At 48.6% G+C, this 14,363-nt stretch overlaps 5 protein-coding genes across 6 annotated transcripts; 3 read left to right on the forward strand and 2 right to left on the reverse strand.

Annotated features, from left to right (window-relative positions):
• Positions 1 to 630: 630 nt before the first annotated feature.
• LOC122613484 (protein slowmo) lies at positions 631 to 2,021 on the reverse strand. Its single transcript, XM_043787722.1, has 2 exons — positions 1,884 to 2,021; positions 631 to 1,765 (listed from the first exon to the last, which is right to left on the reverse strand). The coding sequence occupies exon 2, from the start codon at positions 1,681 to 1,683 to the stop codon at positions 1,036 to 1,038; it is 648 nt and encodes a 215-aa protein (XP_043643657.1). The 5' UTR covers positions 1,684 to 1,765; positions 1,884 to 2,021; the 3' UTR covers positions 631 to 1,035.
• Positions 1,935 to 2,619, reverse strand: LOC122613571. The gene has a single exon (XM_043787839.1). The coding sequence runs from the start codon at positions 2,601 to 2,603 to the stop codon at positions 2,079 to 2,081; it is 525 nt and encodes a 174-aa protein (XP_043643774.1). The 5' UTR covers positions 2,604 to 2,619; the 3' UTR covers positions 1,935 to 2,078.
• Positions 2,620 to 2,753: 134 nt separating this feature from the next.
• LOC122613406 (sesquipedalian-1) lies at positions 2,754 to 4,517 on the forward strand. The gene is made up of 4 exons (XM_043787604.1): positions 2,754 to 2,895; positions 2,964 to 3,299; positions 3,367 to 3,585; positions 4,110 to 4,517. The coding sequence occupies exons 1-4, from the start codon at positions 2,835 to 2,837 to the stop codon at positions 4,382 to 4,384; spliced, it is 891 nt and encodes a 296-aa protein (XP_043643539.1). The 5' UTR covers positions 2,754 to 2,834; the 3' UTR covers positions 4,385 to 4,517.
• A 332-nt stretch (positions 4,518 to 4,849) lies between these two features.
• LOC122619952 (protein RCC2 homolog) lies at positions 4,850 to 7,935 on the forward strand. The gene is made up of 4 exons (XM_043797195.1): positions 4,850 to 4,965; positions 5,681 to 6,083; positions 6,143 to 6,724; positions 6,784 to 7,935. The coding sequence occupies exons 2-4, from the start codon at positions 5,739 to 5,741 to the stop codon at positions 7,318 to 7,320; spliced, it is 1,464 nt and encodes a 487-aa protein (XP_043653130.1). The 5' UTR covers positions 4,850 to 4,965; positions 5,681 to 5,738; the 3' UTR covers positions 7,321 to 7,935.
• Positions 7,936 to 8,644: 709 nt separating this feature from the next.
• Positions 8,645 to 14,234, forward strand: LOC122626015 (5-hydroxytryptamine receptor). Of its 2 annotated transcripts, none has more exons than XM_043806113.1 (5): positions 8,645 to 8,779; positions 10,956 to 11,572; positions 11,663 to 12,339; positions 12,572 to 12,825; positions 12,882 to 14,234. In XM_043806113.1, exons 2-5 carry the CDS (start codon positions 11,120 to 11,122, stop codon positions 13,133 to 13,135), a joined length of 1,638 nt encoding a protein of 545 aa, XP_043662048.1. In that variant the 5' UTR covers positions 8,645 to 8,779; positions 10,956 to 11,119; the 3' UTR covers positions 13,136 to 14,234. The 2 variants fall into 2 exon arrangements, with proteins under 2 accessions (XP_043662048.1, XP_043662049.1); XM_043806114.1 differs by having other exon boundaries at positions 8,651 to 8,779; positions 10,965 to 11,572.
• Positions 14,235 to 14,363: the final 129 nt, after the last annotated feature.

Consider the following 14,363-nt stretch of genomic DNA (forward strand, 5'->3'; position numbering starts at 1 on the left):
ACAGTTCAAATTAACCCTTAGGCGGACAGAGCTTTGAAAGCTCCCGCTCATCGCACTCATTGCGTAACATGCAAGGGTTAACGTTACAAGGGTTCAACGAACCGACGAATTTGATTGTCATTCATAAGGACTACTTGCTTATCTTTATTACATGCTTATACGACTAGTTACTTCTTTTGATTAGTTAGGTACACCTACCTACATTACCTGTAATTTACAAATGTACCCAAAAACGTATAACTGTAGTGGTTCAATCAATGAACTTGTTTCCAAGTACTAACATTTCCCTTTATCAGCCCGTCTGTTCAAACACATTCTTCGCAACTGATAGACCTGATAAGGCTTATATCAGTTTCCAGTTCTTCGACGCTAACTATGCACACAGTTGGTATGCCGCCGACGGTTTTTAGGCACGTGTGCTCTAAGTGACATGCGAATGAAGCAGACGCCAAAAATCGCCAATCACGTATGTATAAAAAAACCTACAAATCGGCTTTCTTGGGTTTTATTTATACACAGAATGCGCGAATAGATCGCTGCAGTTGCAGTTCTGAACGCAATACGAATGCAAAAGGCGCAGTACATGTGTGCAGCGAATTAAAATTAAACAATTGAACTTGACACTGATCGTAGGCAAATATGTCGTTTAATTGCTCCTCTCGTTCCTCGAAATCTGCGGCGGTTTACAAAGCTTACATTGACTATGTACTTTAGGTATATTGATCTGCATAAATGGGGGCCAGCACTAGCGTGAGTTCCTTCCAGTTCTGCCATTTGGGTGCACTTCTTATCGGCCGTCGGCCAAGCAGAGATGACTCATAGAGTAGCCGGGTCGTTCGAAAGGGAGTTATTGTTATAAAATATATATGCATTGAATGGCTTGAGAATAGAAGAAAGTGGTGCTGTCCCACGTTTTGCTAGATGTCCATCATGCCATCGATTAATTAGTTGTACTAAAACGGCGACCGCACGCCATATAAATAATTCACTACTGAACAGCCCCCGCGCGACCTTGCACTGTCGCCTCGTCGCCACCTACGTAATGTGCATCGCCTTCGCCGCCTTGGCGGCCTGCGTGCTGATCTCGTCCATGCTTTTCCGCGCACTCTCCGTCACCTCGTCGATGGAGCGCCGTGTGTTGTGCAGAAGTTCGTCGGTGCCTCGAGCGATGCCCTTGACCTCCGTGTTGATCAGTCCAATCACCCACTCCAGACCTTGGCGACCCTTGCCCGCATTTGTGCTAATAGTCGAGGTGAGCAGATCCTCCATGTAGTGGGACAGCGGCACACCGAAGACGGTCACGGTGGCCTCCTGCTTGAGCAGGGTCTTGCTGGCGTCCGACGGATGCGGCTCATAGTAGAGCACCTCGTCCACGCTGATGTTGCGGCAGAAGGTAAGGTTGTTCGTCTTTAGCACCATCTGCTTGCGCTCCGGATCCACTGTGGAGCGCTCGCTGGCGAAACAGGTCTTGGCCGTGCCGATCAGCGCGTGCGTCCACTTGGGGAAGTACCACTTGGACTGGACCAGGCGATGCGTGTGCAGCACACCGTCCACCACACGGCGCTCGACCACGTCCGTGCCAATGATGGAGGGCGTCATCGGGTTGGGGTACTTGCGCCACGCCGCCTGCGTGACCGTCTCCCACGGGTGGTTGAATATGTGCTCCGATGTCCAGATTTTCATTATGCAAGCGCCGTTGTCGTCACCGTCGGGATGTCGGGCTGTGTATCCTAAATGGGTAGCCGAGATTTGGGCTGACCTGCGCCTGCGGGGGCAGACGGAATGGAATGAAACGGGGGAGCGTTAGCTGAAGTACACGGCTCGAATTTTGACGGCAATCTCGAAATTATTGAATATTTCCGAGACAAGTTACGAGAGCTGACCTTTACTCGTGCTGTGCTGCTAAGGATGACACTGGCTCCGATAGACCGCGCTATCGCTGGGGAGTGCATGCCCATGGAGTGGACACACTGGTGCGAAGAAAGAAAGTGCCGCAAGCACCCTGTATCGGTAACTTATTTATTAATTTATTTACTAAACAATCTATTGGTTTCACTCTGTCATTGCACGGCAGTAACCTATTCCGGCCCAAAGGTGCGTGCGTATTTCTCGTAAGGCCCCTTGTCCAATCGCTGCAAGCGACTCTGCACGAATTCACGAAACTTGTGCATTACGGCGGCATCCGACGCGATTAGCTTCCTCTCTTCGTCGATGATCTCCGCCAGCTGTTCGTCGCTTTCCGCCGCCGCCCGTCGTGCCACCGAGCGCTCCAAACGAGTGCTGATCTGGTTGACTATCTTCTCGCTCTCGTAGTCCATTATCTTGGCCAGCGCTTTGGCGGGCGTGCGCCTCGGATTGCGCGACTCGGGTATGGTGGCGGCATCTACGTCCGCGTCCTCCTTCATCGCCAGCGTGTGCAACTCCTGCTGCTGTTCCGGCTCTTGATTTGTTTGCTCAATGAACTCCGCCAGCGAGGGCTCATCGGGATGCAATTCGCTGAGCGTCGAGTTGTTTTGAAAGTTGGTCAGGTGGAAGGTGCCATTGGTGTCGTAGAACTTGTAGCCCAGCATCTCCAGTGCTATTTCCGTGAGTAGGTACGACATTTCGCAGGATCCAAAATTCGTTTGTGTTTGCAATCACATCGAAAGCAAGAAATTCAGCACCCAGCAATCGATAACCGGCGGAGGTGTGGCAGCACTGGCCATCAGCTGTTCGCGCAGCGTCAATTGTTTCTCGTTTTGCATTTTGTTACCTGTTCATCACAATAATAAGGGGCGAGAGAAGGAAATAGGACACCCATATTCGCTTCGAATGCAGCCCGAGACAGTGCAGCCATGAAGATCAACGAGAAGAACCTGTACGTGTTCGCGAGGACGCCGCCCTTTGACATGGAAGGTATGCCACCGAACCGTTTCGCTCGTCTATTAATAATTATAATCCCATAATCGCCGAACGCCTTGCAGGCTTCCTCAACAAACGGGGCGAGGTCAACAAGGCCTTTCAGCGACGCTACTTCGTGCTGAAGGGCAACCTGCTCTTCTACTTCGAGTCGCGCTTGGACAAGGAGCCCCTGGGGCTTATCATTGTCGAGGGATGCACCATTGAGTTGTCCAACGAGGTGGATAACTACTGTTTCGAGATCGCCTTTAACGGCAACCGCACATACGTCCTCGCCGCCGACAACCAGGAGAGCATGGAGACGTGGATGAAGGCGCTTACCTGCGCCGGCTACGAGTACAAGCGCATCATCCTCGCCGAGCTGAAGCGCCAGCTGCAAGAGATGGAGGACTCGAGAAACAGTGAGACTGCACTGAACCTAATCCCATAATCCATGTGTACTAATCCGGTGCGTACTTTAACCCACAGAGATGCTCGGCAGCGCCATTGACGGACCGCAAAGTGCCGCGGAGAGTGCGAAGCCCAGACCGCCGCCCAGACGGACGAATCCATTCAACAGACCCGCTCCTCCGCCGCCAGACAGCACACTGAGGGGCGGGGTAGTCATGTCGCCCCTGCCATTTATCAACGGATACTTCGGATCAAGCAACGCGCGGCTGCAGCAGGAGAAACTGATGAGCAAGCAAGGTATACACAAGATTCCTTCATAATGTATTTACTCTTTAAATGAATGTACAATGCTGTTGACTGTGGGTACAGATATGCAAAAAGTAGCTGAACAGTTGTGCCAAATCGGTGCACGGAATGAATCACCACCTTTTGGGCTTTTATGGAGATGACTACACCGATCATTTTGTCAGCATTAGGTGTGGTTTTAGGTCCATCTGATTTTAAGAAGTTTCAAATGGGACACTTGGCAAATACCTGATCATAACCCCAAAAATTTTTCAGGGAATTGTAAACACAATCTTACGGCATTTGTGCCCCCAAACCCAGCTGTTTTGCCCCAACCCAAAGTGAGTCTACCGTTAGTAAACGCTAGAGATAAGGGTAGAATGCCCCCAGTATAATCCGAGCTTCGATTGCCAGCTTATCGTTGCCATTTACTCGGAGCCAATCTAGTTTAGTCAGCGAAATGCCACTGGGCGACATACTCTGCAAAATCTGTTGCATATTCCCAAAGCCCGGCTACAGGCACTTTCTACTTGCAGATGCTAACGGAAACGGAAGCCCAAGTGGAACGCCCAGGGCTCAGCACCGTCCCACACCCGCTCCTGGAATCGCCAACAGCGTCTTCTATCCCGACGCCCGGGATCAGGGAGCGGTCAACAACAATCACAGCACCATCAGCGGTGCCGAGCGTCAGCGTCGACAGGTCAAAGCACTGGAGGAGTTCACACGCAACCACGAGCGCTTTCGCAGGGAACTGATGCCAGATGTGTCCGCTTACCGCGAGCGCCAGGGACAGCCGCTCATACAGTTGTGATGTAGGAGTGGGCTGCTCCAACAAGAAGCCAATGTATTACCCGTTTTGTGCTAAATCAAATACGTTTCAAATGAACTATGCTTAATTTCCATACATGTGTTTGTTTCAATAAACAAAACTTTAGATATAACGATTTTTGGCGATACTGACACTTCTGTGTTTAATAAACTCAATAGAGTGGGCAAACTAATGATAATAATGGCTTTATTTACACTAGAAGTTTATTTTGACTATTCTATTAATATTTTTAAAATTTCTTAATGAGAAGTAACCTTTAAGAACGAAGAAAGTCGCACTTAAAGTTTTAAATATTTTCTTGGTTCGAATTATGCATATAAATAAACAAATATTACATGTTCCTTAAACAAATAATATTTTACAAAACTCGATAGACACAAATCCAGTGTGAACGATGGAAGTAATCGATGGTTGCCAAGAAAACAAAAACATCGATGCTGGTTGCCTTATGGAAACATCGATACTCGCGTCGCGAACAGACATCGATATATGTTCCAGCTCTGTAACCTAGCGTTGTTGTTTGTAATTTTGCTGTGAAAAGTAATAAAGCCGCACACAGAACTGTAAGTTCACCCGCTAAATAAATAAATTAGAGAAAACGGGCTCATCCCAAAATAGTCCAAAGACTACAATAAATCAACAAACTTATCTGATACGTTGAAACCGTGTAATGTCTTTGTGTTTGTAAAGTGACGCTACCATTTTAAAGGTGAATTTTGCGCCGGGCATTGTCTACTTTGTAACTTCGGCTTGGACTTCTTTAGTTCAGAAGCTAAAACAATGCAAAAAATGCGTAGTTTATCGGGTATCAAGAACTCATTTATCAAAGACTAGAACTATTCACTATATCTGTTGGCGTCGCTTGCTGCGGCTTTCATTTTGTTTCTGTGCAAAAACCACCACACAAACACAGGGTCACACAGACGCGAGCACACCAAACACACACCACCAAGCGGGCGAGAGCGGCTTGCTTGTGAAGCGTTTATGCGAAGCCAAGCTCGTGATATCTCGCATTCTCGTTTGGAAAATGTACATGAGCTGATGTTTTGAAACACATGTTCAATTTAATTTTATATATAAAATAGAATATTCCAACGTCTTTCCAAGTTTTATATCATGACCCTGCTTACGTCTCATAAGCATTGGTTTTCGATTTCACGTATTCAGCAGTTCATGAAGATTATAACATAAGCACAATACTCGCTACGCTCTGCTGCGTGCGAAGTCTGGTTCCGGTTTTCAGGGCTTTAACTTATCTTCTACATTACTCCCTTTCAGCCGCCGAGCAGAGAGATCCAGCCGAGTCCAGTCCACAACAAACCCAAGTAGCGAGAAAATGTCGGCCAAGCGCAAGGCAGGTGGCAACGGAGCCGGGCCCAACAAGCGGCGTCCGAAGAAGAAGGAGTCGGACTACGAGGACGAGTTCAGCGACGAGTCCGACGACGACGGCGTTCAGCAGCAGGCAGCGGCCGCCAACCAGATGGAGGTTCTTATTCCCCACGACGACCTTGATCCGCCTAGCAAGCTTCCCGAGGACTTGCTGGCCACGCTGGAGAAGACTCCAGGCCAGATGCTGGTCGCCGGCATGGTGACCTGGGACCTGACTGGCAAGCGGGACCGCAAGAACGTCGCGAAGGTGCGCCCGAATCTGTACAGCTTCCACCGGTTCACGGAAGAAAAGGTAAGCTATTCTTCACAGTCGTAGTCCACTTGATTACTGAGTTTTTTTTTCTTTCGCAGTACCGATATGTGGCCAGCGGACCCAGTGCCGCACACACCATTCTCATTAACATTGACCGCAAGGCGCTTGGTTTCGGCCGTAATCCCAGCGGCCAGCTGGGCCTCAGCCAGGACATCAAGTTGGCGGAGAAGCCCACCATTATTCCGGCCCTGGAACAGCTGAATATTGTCCAAGCTGCAGTCGGCCGGCACCACACTCTGTTTCTCACCGACACGGGAACCGTATACGCCTGCGGCGAAAACAAGTCCGGCCAGTGCGGTGTGGGAAATACCCATGCTAACATTTATTCGCCCACGCCAATCAACTACCGAGGTCCGCCGATCATTCGTATCGGGTGCGGAGCTGAGTTCTCGGTCATTCTGGACATTAAAGGTAGCTTGCACACATTCGGGCTGCCGGAGTACGGCCAATTGGGACACAATACTGACGCCAAGTACTTTGTCAACGCCAACAAATTGTCATTCCACTTCGAAACGTCGCCCAAAAAGGTCGTTTTGTACATAGAGAAGAGCAAGGAGGGTCATGTAACGCCAGTCGATGGCGTCCAGATAGTGGACTTTGCTTGCGGCAATAACCACACGGTAAGTGGATAATCTAGATTCCCTACTTTTTCAAGTCTAAAGTCAATTTTTCTCTTTAGGTGGCCATCGACTCCAAGAAGCGCGTTTACAGCTGGGGCTTTGGCGGTTTTGGGCGTCTCGGACACGCAGAGCCCAAAGACGAAATGGTACCGCGCCTAATGAAGTTTTTCGATACACAGGGCCGGGGTGGGCGCAGCGTCTTTTGCGGTTCCACTTTCAGTCTGATCGTCAACGAGCTGGGCCTTCTGTTTCTGTTCGGACAGAATAAGAAGACAGGCGAGGCCAACATGTACCCCAAGCCAGTGCAGGATCTGTCCGGCTGGAACATCACCGACATTGGCTGTGCCAATACATCGATTATGATTTCGGCCGACGACACACTGATCGCTTGGGGCGCATCGCCCACGTTCGGAGAGCTGGGCATTGGGGAGTTCCAGAAGTCGTCGACGGTGCCCAAGGAAGTGCCGAAGCTGGATAGCATTAAAATACCTCAGGTGACCATGGGTTACTCGCACACAGTGTTGCTTGTGGATACCACCCACGAGGCCACCAAGCAAAAGTACGAGAAGATGCCCGAGTACACTATCGATGATTAGGTGGTGTGCGGCTTGGCTTTCCAAATGCTGCTACAAACACGTATACCGCTGCCAACAACAATACTGCTCCACGTAGGAAAAATCTGAGAACTGATCATCGAAACTCTGCTGCTACTTATCGAAAGTGACACAAAACACAAAAATCCAGCAAATTGTATGCTATAAGTTAAAAGATCATTATTACGCTAAACTCGCTATCTACATACTATACGATAATCTCAGAAAATGGAAAAAAAAAAGTTGATTTTGTTTCCAAACTCTAATTTATTCTCGTAACTGATACTATTCCATCCTGATCCTGTTCCCCTTCTATAATTTATTGCCGCCCACCTTTAGGCTTAAAAACGATGCATAAATCGCATGATTACCCATTTGTAATTTTTAATTTGTAATTTACACGTAACAAATTACAGTATTCTGCATTCATTTCGAACAGAGTGAGCAAAAGCAACCACAAAACTGCAAAAACACGTAAATTAACGAACTAAGCGTATAGGTTACATATAAAAAGTATACCATGGAAAAATCCAATACCAGTTGCAACTATTAACTAGTACATCATGCATTTTAATCTTATACAAAGGAATATTTAAATAAAGAGAATGTTAGTATTTAGACTGCACTCGTTTACCATTTAACAATTCCAGATTGTTGGCTTTTAGCTGTATGGTAAATACATAGCTGGCAAGCTATATGGAACAGGAATCTTTATGGAGGTTTGACTGTAGAGTGCGGCTTGTGTGGCGAATCTAAGAACAAATTGGAATCAAGGATTAGCCTCACTGGGGTAGCTGTAGGTCAGTCCGTCGAGGGATGTTTGGCGGTATCCCCCGATTTCTGACCTGTGCCTACTGAGTTCCCAGGCCCAGTCCCAGTCTCAGCCTTGGGTTCTGATGTCCTGCCGACTGAAAGCGAAAGTAAGCGTGCGGAAAGCTCCGGCGCAAAGCTCTCTCACTCTCTCTCTCGCGCGCGAGGACTCTTGACTTCGGAGTGCGACTTTGGCGGCCGGAGCTCCGGCGGATTTTTCCCTGACACAGTCTTCCGCCGTGGTCCTGTCGAGTAATGTGCGCCGCTGAGGAACAGTCCCTGCACGTCGCGCCTTGAGTTTCATTTTACCTTTTTTTCGCCCCCACCCCACCCGACACACATACATACAAACACCGACCGCACCACACGCACACAGACACACAAACACAAACACGCGCGCACATTTGACAATATCAACAAAATAGTTCGAGGAGTTTTTAAAGCGTTTTTACAAGTGTACGGTGTACGACGAGTCATTCTGCACACGAAATACATATTCGCTAAATGTAATACATATATTGAAACGGCGGCGCAACAAAGATCTAACTGTAAATTACAGTGCCTTCCATAAAAACAAAGCACCGCAGCACTACATCAAGCAGCAGCAGGATCAGCAACAAATGCCACACTACACTTCGCTAAGGATAACACGGTAGGTCATTACGTATACGCAGTGGGGGAATCCTTGTTTATGCACATGTGTTGGTTTGTTTGCGAACGTATGCATGCGTGTGTGTGTGTGTGTGCAACATTATTTTTCTCTGTTGTTTCATTAGTTATGGTGTCCTTTTTTTGGATGTGGGTGTGTTATTGCGTTGCCAGCCACAATCGCCTGCGAAACTAATTAGAAAGTGTCCTGCCCGAAATCCATTCACCAAATGGAGCCGAAAATTATGGAGGGAATTTCATAAAAAAAAGACTATAAATTCCTTGTATAATTATTCCTCATCGCGCAGATACAAAGACTTGTTTGCTGGCCATTGTGGCGGTCACGAATAGGCCAACGAACAAGAAGCCTGGACAAGGACCCCCGGCATCCCCGTCACCCCGCAACCTACCGACCACCCCCATCCACATCCCCCTCCCCATCCGTCCGTCCGTCCGCCTAATACGAATATAAAAGCTGCTGAAATCAATAAAGACAGACAAAAAGCTACGGGCTGGCTGACGTTAAAGCCAAAGGAAAGGCAAGACAAGGCAAGAGGCAGGGATGTGGATATGGCTGTGGCTGTGTATCCTGCGCCTCGGCCAAGACAGGACCCCCGCCCACCCACGGCTGTGTGTGTGTCGTTTCTGCTTGCGCCACATTAAGTCACCTGTGGCGGACACTTTTCATATCGGCAGCAACAACAATGGCAAATCTCGTCATCATCGCTTTCTCTCTCGCTCACCTCATTGGCTCTCCTGGCGGCCATCCCGCTGCCCCATAATCCAGCTCCTACCCTCTTTCATCCTGGCTTTTGTCACCTTTTGAGCTTGTTGCTGACGTTTGAGTGACGCAAATTAATACATACACAATTCGTTTAGTTCTGGGATCGCCGCAAAACAGCAAATGTGGAGAGAAGCCCCAAGTCGAGAGCCTTCAAAATCAGCGCCCACCCAAGAGGCGTCAACAGTCGAATATGCTAATTTGTGACTTGCAAAATTATTCCGCCCGATTTGCTGCACCACCGAATATTTTTTGTGGGGGCGTGACCTAAATATAAACAAAGATCAACAAAGAAATGCTCTGGGAATCAATACAGAATGGAAATTAGGGCTCTTAATAACAAGTTTAGTTAAAACCACGCTCTTTAGACATATGTATGTACATACATAGTAAATATGCTTCCATATCTTAAGTGTGTGCCGATGGGTACTTTTCTCTCGGTGTAACTTTTATAGCAAAATATGCCTGTTGTTGTTAAAGGTGAAGAAGTGTGTTCTTGGGGCTTCAACTGCAGGTGCCGTCCTTTAAAAACCAACCAAGGACTTGTTTGTTCGGCTTTCCCGCGCAATTAAGCGAAAACTTTCCCAGACATGCTTCCTCGATGGGGCTTAACGTCAGCGTCGCAGCGATGACAGTGGCAACCATCATTTGTAAGGGAAAGGGGATTTCCATTTCATCCATTTATACTATAGATCTAGGACATGTCATTAAATTAATTCCTGAAGCAGAGCTGTTAAAAACGTTAACGTTCTTTCCAAAAATACTACCCAATTGCACAGTCATCCGAGTTGTATTAAAGGAAAATGGACCACCATACCATGCAAAACATATGAATCACCGCATAAGAATAACCCACAAAGGAGCCTTTCCCATGTACTCTACATGTACATGACACACTTTTAATCTGCGACTAATTGCTGCTCAGTAATGAATTGATTTCGGTAGCCCCAAAGCGCCACATTCCATCCTGATTGGGGAAATCCCCGAAAAGTATTCAAACCATTCGCCCCTGGCGAGAACAGAAACAGCGTCTCTGATTCTGGCAGGAATTGGAGGGCAGAGGGCGGTGGGCAGAGGGGGAGGACCTTGTGGTGGCTTGTCGAGTGCACAAAGTGCAAGGTTGCGTGGCCATTCATTTCGTTGCCGATGGGTGGAAGTGGGCGGCGGTGGGTGGCGCCCGGAAGGAAGAGCATCAGTAATCTCTAAGTGCGCCTTGTTCGCATTCGTACTCGTGCCCGCATTGCATAAGTGTCAGTGTCAACGGGGCGGGGATGTGATTGTGCTTGTGGGTGATGTGGGTGTTTGTGTGGGAGAAGTGTCCTTGTTGGCAGACAAAAAGACTGATGATGATGGCATTTTGTTACTTTGCTACCTTCTTTTGTCGCCCGCCGCACGGCAGCTCCTTTAGTATGAAATGAGGCGACCAGGCAAGCGCCTCGCCATCGAAGATCGCCCCAACAGAGTACGGACCAGGACACGGCGACAGGCACAGGCACAGACACAGGCACAACACCTGGCAGGAGCATCGGAGTCGGCAAGGGGTTCTGGCCCGGGATCGAAAGCATGAACAGGGACAATCTGCAGCAGTGGTGGGAGAACTCGTACCGGCGCCATCATCCGGAGCCCACTTATGAACTTGGCCTGGATTCCGCGGAGCTGCACCTCGCCCTCCGGGAGCCCAACCAGCTGCCCGCTGACTACGACTATGGCAACTTCAGTCTGGACAATCCGTATGACGTGGACTCGGAGCACTCCATTACCCCGCTGACGCTGCTTCTGCTCGCGGTCAGCTATGGCCTGGTGGTTTTCGGCGGCGTCGTGGGCAACTCCACACTGGTCCTGACCCTCTGCTCTGCCTCATCGGTGCGCCTGCGCAATCCGCTGCTGCTGGCCGTCTGCATTGCCGATCTCCTGGTCACCGGGATCTCCGCTCCGGTCACGCTCCTCAATCTCGCGATGAACCGACGGACGCGCTCGCTGCCCCTGGTGCTGTGCAAGGTCATACACTACGTACAGGTAAGCCAATTAGGTTTTCAAATTAATAAGTACTCCTGCTAAAGAAAGTTGAAGTTTGCGAAGTAACTAAATAAGCCCTATGGTGTCCAGGTCATGCCCGTTTCGGCCAGCACTATTTCGTTTTTCATGCTCTCCCTGGACCGCTACGCCACAGTAAAGCATCCGCGATTGGCGCAACTCCGCCAGCGGCGCTACTTGCACGTCTCCCTGGCGTTGTTCTCCTGGTTCGCCTCGGCGGCCATCAGCACTCCCTTTCTGTTTGCCTACAAGATCATCGCCAAATCAATGGTGGTCAAGGGCGGGGGAGCGGCAAACACCACGCCGAACCCGGTCAGCATCAGCTGCACTTCCGACCTGGGCGCCAACGCCATGTTCATGTCCTTCATCATCTTCCACACCATCGCTGTGTTCGTTCTGCCTGGCATTGGCGTGCTGCTTAACCACTATGGCGTCCGACGTAAACTCTGCGCCCTATCGCTGACGGCTCGGGCTGCCCACGGCGAGCTGCCCCTGCCCATTCCCATCCTGCGGCGCCAGACCCACATGGTGATCGTGACGGGCTGCCCCAACGCCCAGCAGGCGGCCTGCGGTGGTGGCACCACGGCGGACGACACCTCGAACGGGAACGGCACGGGCCCCGGCGGCGGTCCCATGGCCGTCAGTCCAGGAGACATCCAGCTGCACACCCTGCAGCCGCGCCAACAGGGTTCCGCCGGATCCGCCCTCGAACCTGGCTCCTACCGCTCTAGCAATCCCATATCGCCCAGGTGAGTCATACATATTTTCAAAGGAATTACAAAAATCTTTGTTAACAGGGCGTATGCTTGATATAGTCAGAAGCTAATATGTAGTTTGTGTTAAACATACGCCCCGTTGTCTTTGCCCAAAGTGTTTTCTGTTGTATGCCCATCAAATGACAGTAAATCATTAAACTACTAACAATGAAATGAGAGTCGCTTTAAGTTTGCAAGAAATAAATACATTTATCTATGCATTTAGGGCCATGAGGGAGATTCGCGCCCACTCGCAGCGACAGCGCATCAACCGAGCAGGCAGGGGACCAGCGACTCCCGGCATCCCACTGCCCCAGACGTCGACGCTGCGGTCGCGAAGGCACCTGGCCAACATGCTCATCGCCTCGGCAGTGATCTTCATCGCCTGCTGGTCACCGCACGTCTTCTGCATCTTCTACAAGAACTTCGGCAGCAATCAGCAGTGCAGCCAGACCTCTGTTTACTTCAGCCTCCTGCTAGGTGAGTCCAGAAGCCAAATCCGTATGGGGACTAACCACTGATCACTCCTCTTGCAGGATACTTCTACTCGGCCATCAGTCCGGTGATCTACTGGGCGCTCAACCACAATTCGCTTCGACAATCTCCCTGCGCGCCCATCATCCGCCTGCGCTCCATGCAGAACTTTCTGAGGTCGCGCTTCCGGACGCACACCGCCCCGCCGCCTCCCTCGTCCACCAACGAGGCGGCCTTGGGGGCCTTCAACCCCAAGCTGATCAAGCTAACACCGAAACAGTATAGAGCTCAGGCCTCTTCGCATTATCTCTACTAGTGTGATACTAAGCTAAACTTGATATACATATATACACATTTATATACACGCATATATAGTATATTTTTTACCTACGCCCTAACCCCCCTCGAACCCCCTAGTACCGAAGACCCCCCGACCCTCTAGTACCGAACTCCGAACCCGAACTTTGACCCAACCGAACGAAACTATCTAGATGTTTTTCAAAAGCTCTACGCAACAATTGCATAATACGAAAGATACTTGCTACATATATAGAGTACATACTACCTTACATAGCAGTGTTAGTCGACGCTTATTTACACGATGTTGTGCGCCTGAAGCTATGCAATAAGGACACCGGAGTCCTGCGGCAACTCTTGCCTATAACGAGGAGCACTGGTAACGAAAGCAAGTGAAAAAAAAAACATGAAAAAAATACAAAAATAACGAAACCCTTCTAGTGACTTGTTCGAATTGTTGTTTAGTCTTTTAAGCTGAAATATTGTACTATGTTCCTTCTCATAGATAAGCAATAAGTGAACGCTTTAAGCCAAGTTAAACAAACGGAAAACGAATCAAACTAAACTAAAACTCGATCTAAAACTTTTAAACGATTTAAACGTAAACTCGAATGCATACCTAACGAAACATTAATAATTATATACATATGCGACTACATACAAAGAATAACTAACAAGTGAATAACTAAAAAATGAATGTAAATGTGAGCAAAAACAAAAAGGATAACAATTAGTATTGTATACATATTCTTCGACTTAATTCTTTATACACTTTTTCTAACCATTTTTAATATCGTTCAGTAAACTGAACACGGTGTATAGTGCAATTCAAGCTGCTGGAAATATTCGCGTTTCAGATGCCAGAGCCACCCAAAGGATCGGACTCTGGATCGGGTTTCATTTCACCTTATTCAGTGGCCACCGTATTTCTAATTTGCCAAACTTTTGTACATGCTCCCCTGCGAGCGACTCTCTTCTTACTCCCCCTGGTTTTTGGTTCTATCCTTGGAGTACCTTGTTTAGAGCCATCTGAAGCAGCAGCTGTTGTTATCGCCTTGGAATTAGTGGCTATAAACCTTAAGCTAACTTTAAATAACCATCGTTTTGTACTTTACAAAATCGTCATCGAAAACAGAGAAACTATGAAAATACTATAAATATGCTATCTAGTACTTCATTCATTGTTTTATTACTGTTTAGGATTGTCGGGTGGACTGTGAAAATATGAAGAGGCTAGACATCTAAAT

This window comes from Drosophila teissieri, chromosome 2L (genome assembly GCF_016746235.2).
Source record: "Drosophila teissieri strain GT53w chromosome 2L, Prin_Dtei_1.1, whole genome shotgun sequence".
Taxonomy (NCBI): Eukaryota; Metazoa; Arthropoda; class Insecta; order Diptera; family Drosophilidae; genus Drosophila; species Drosophila teissieri.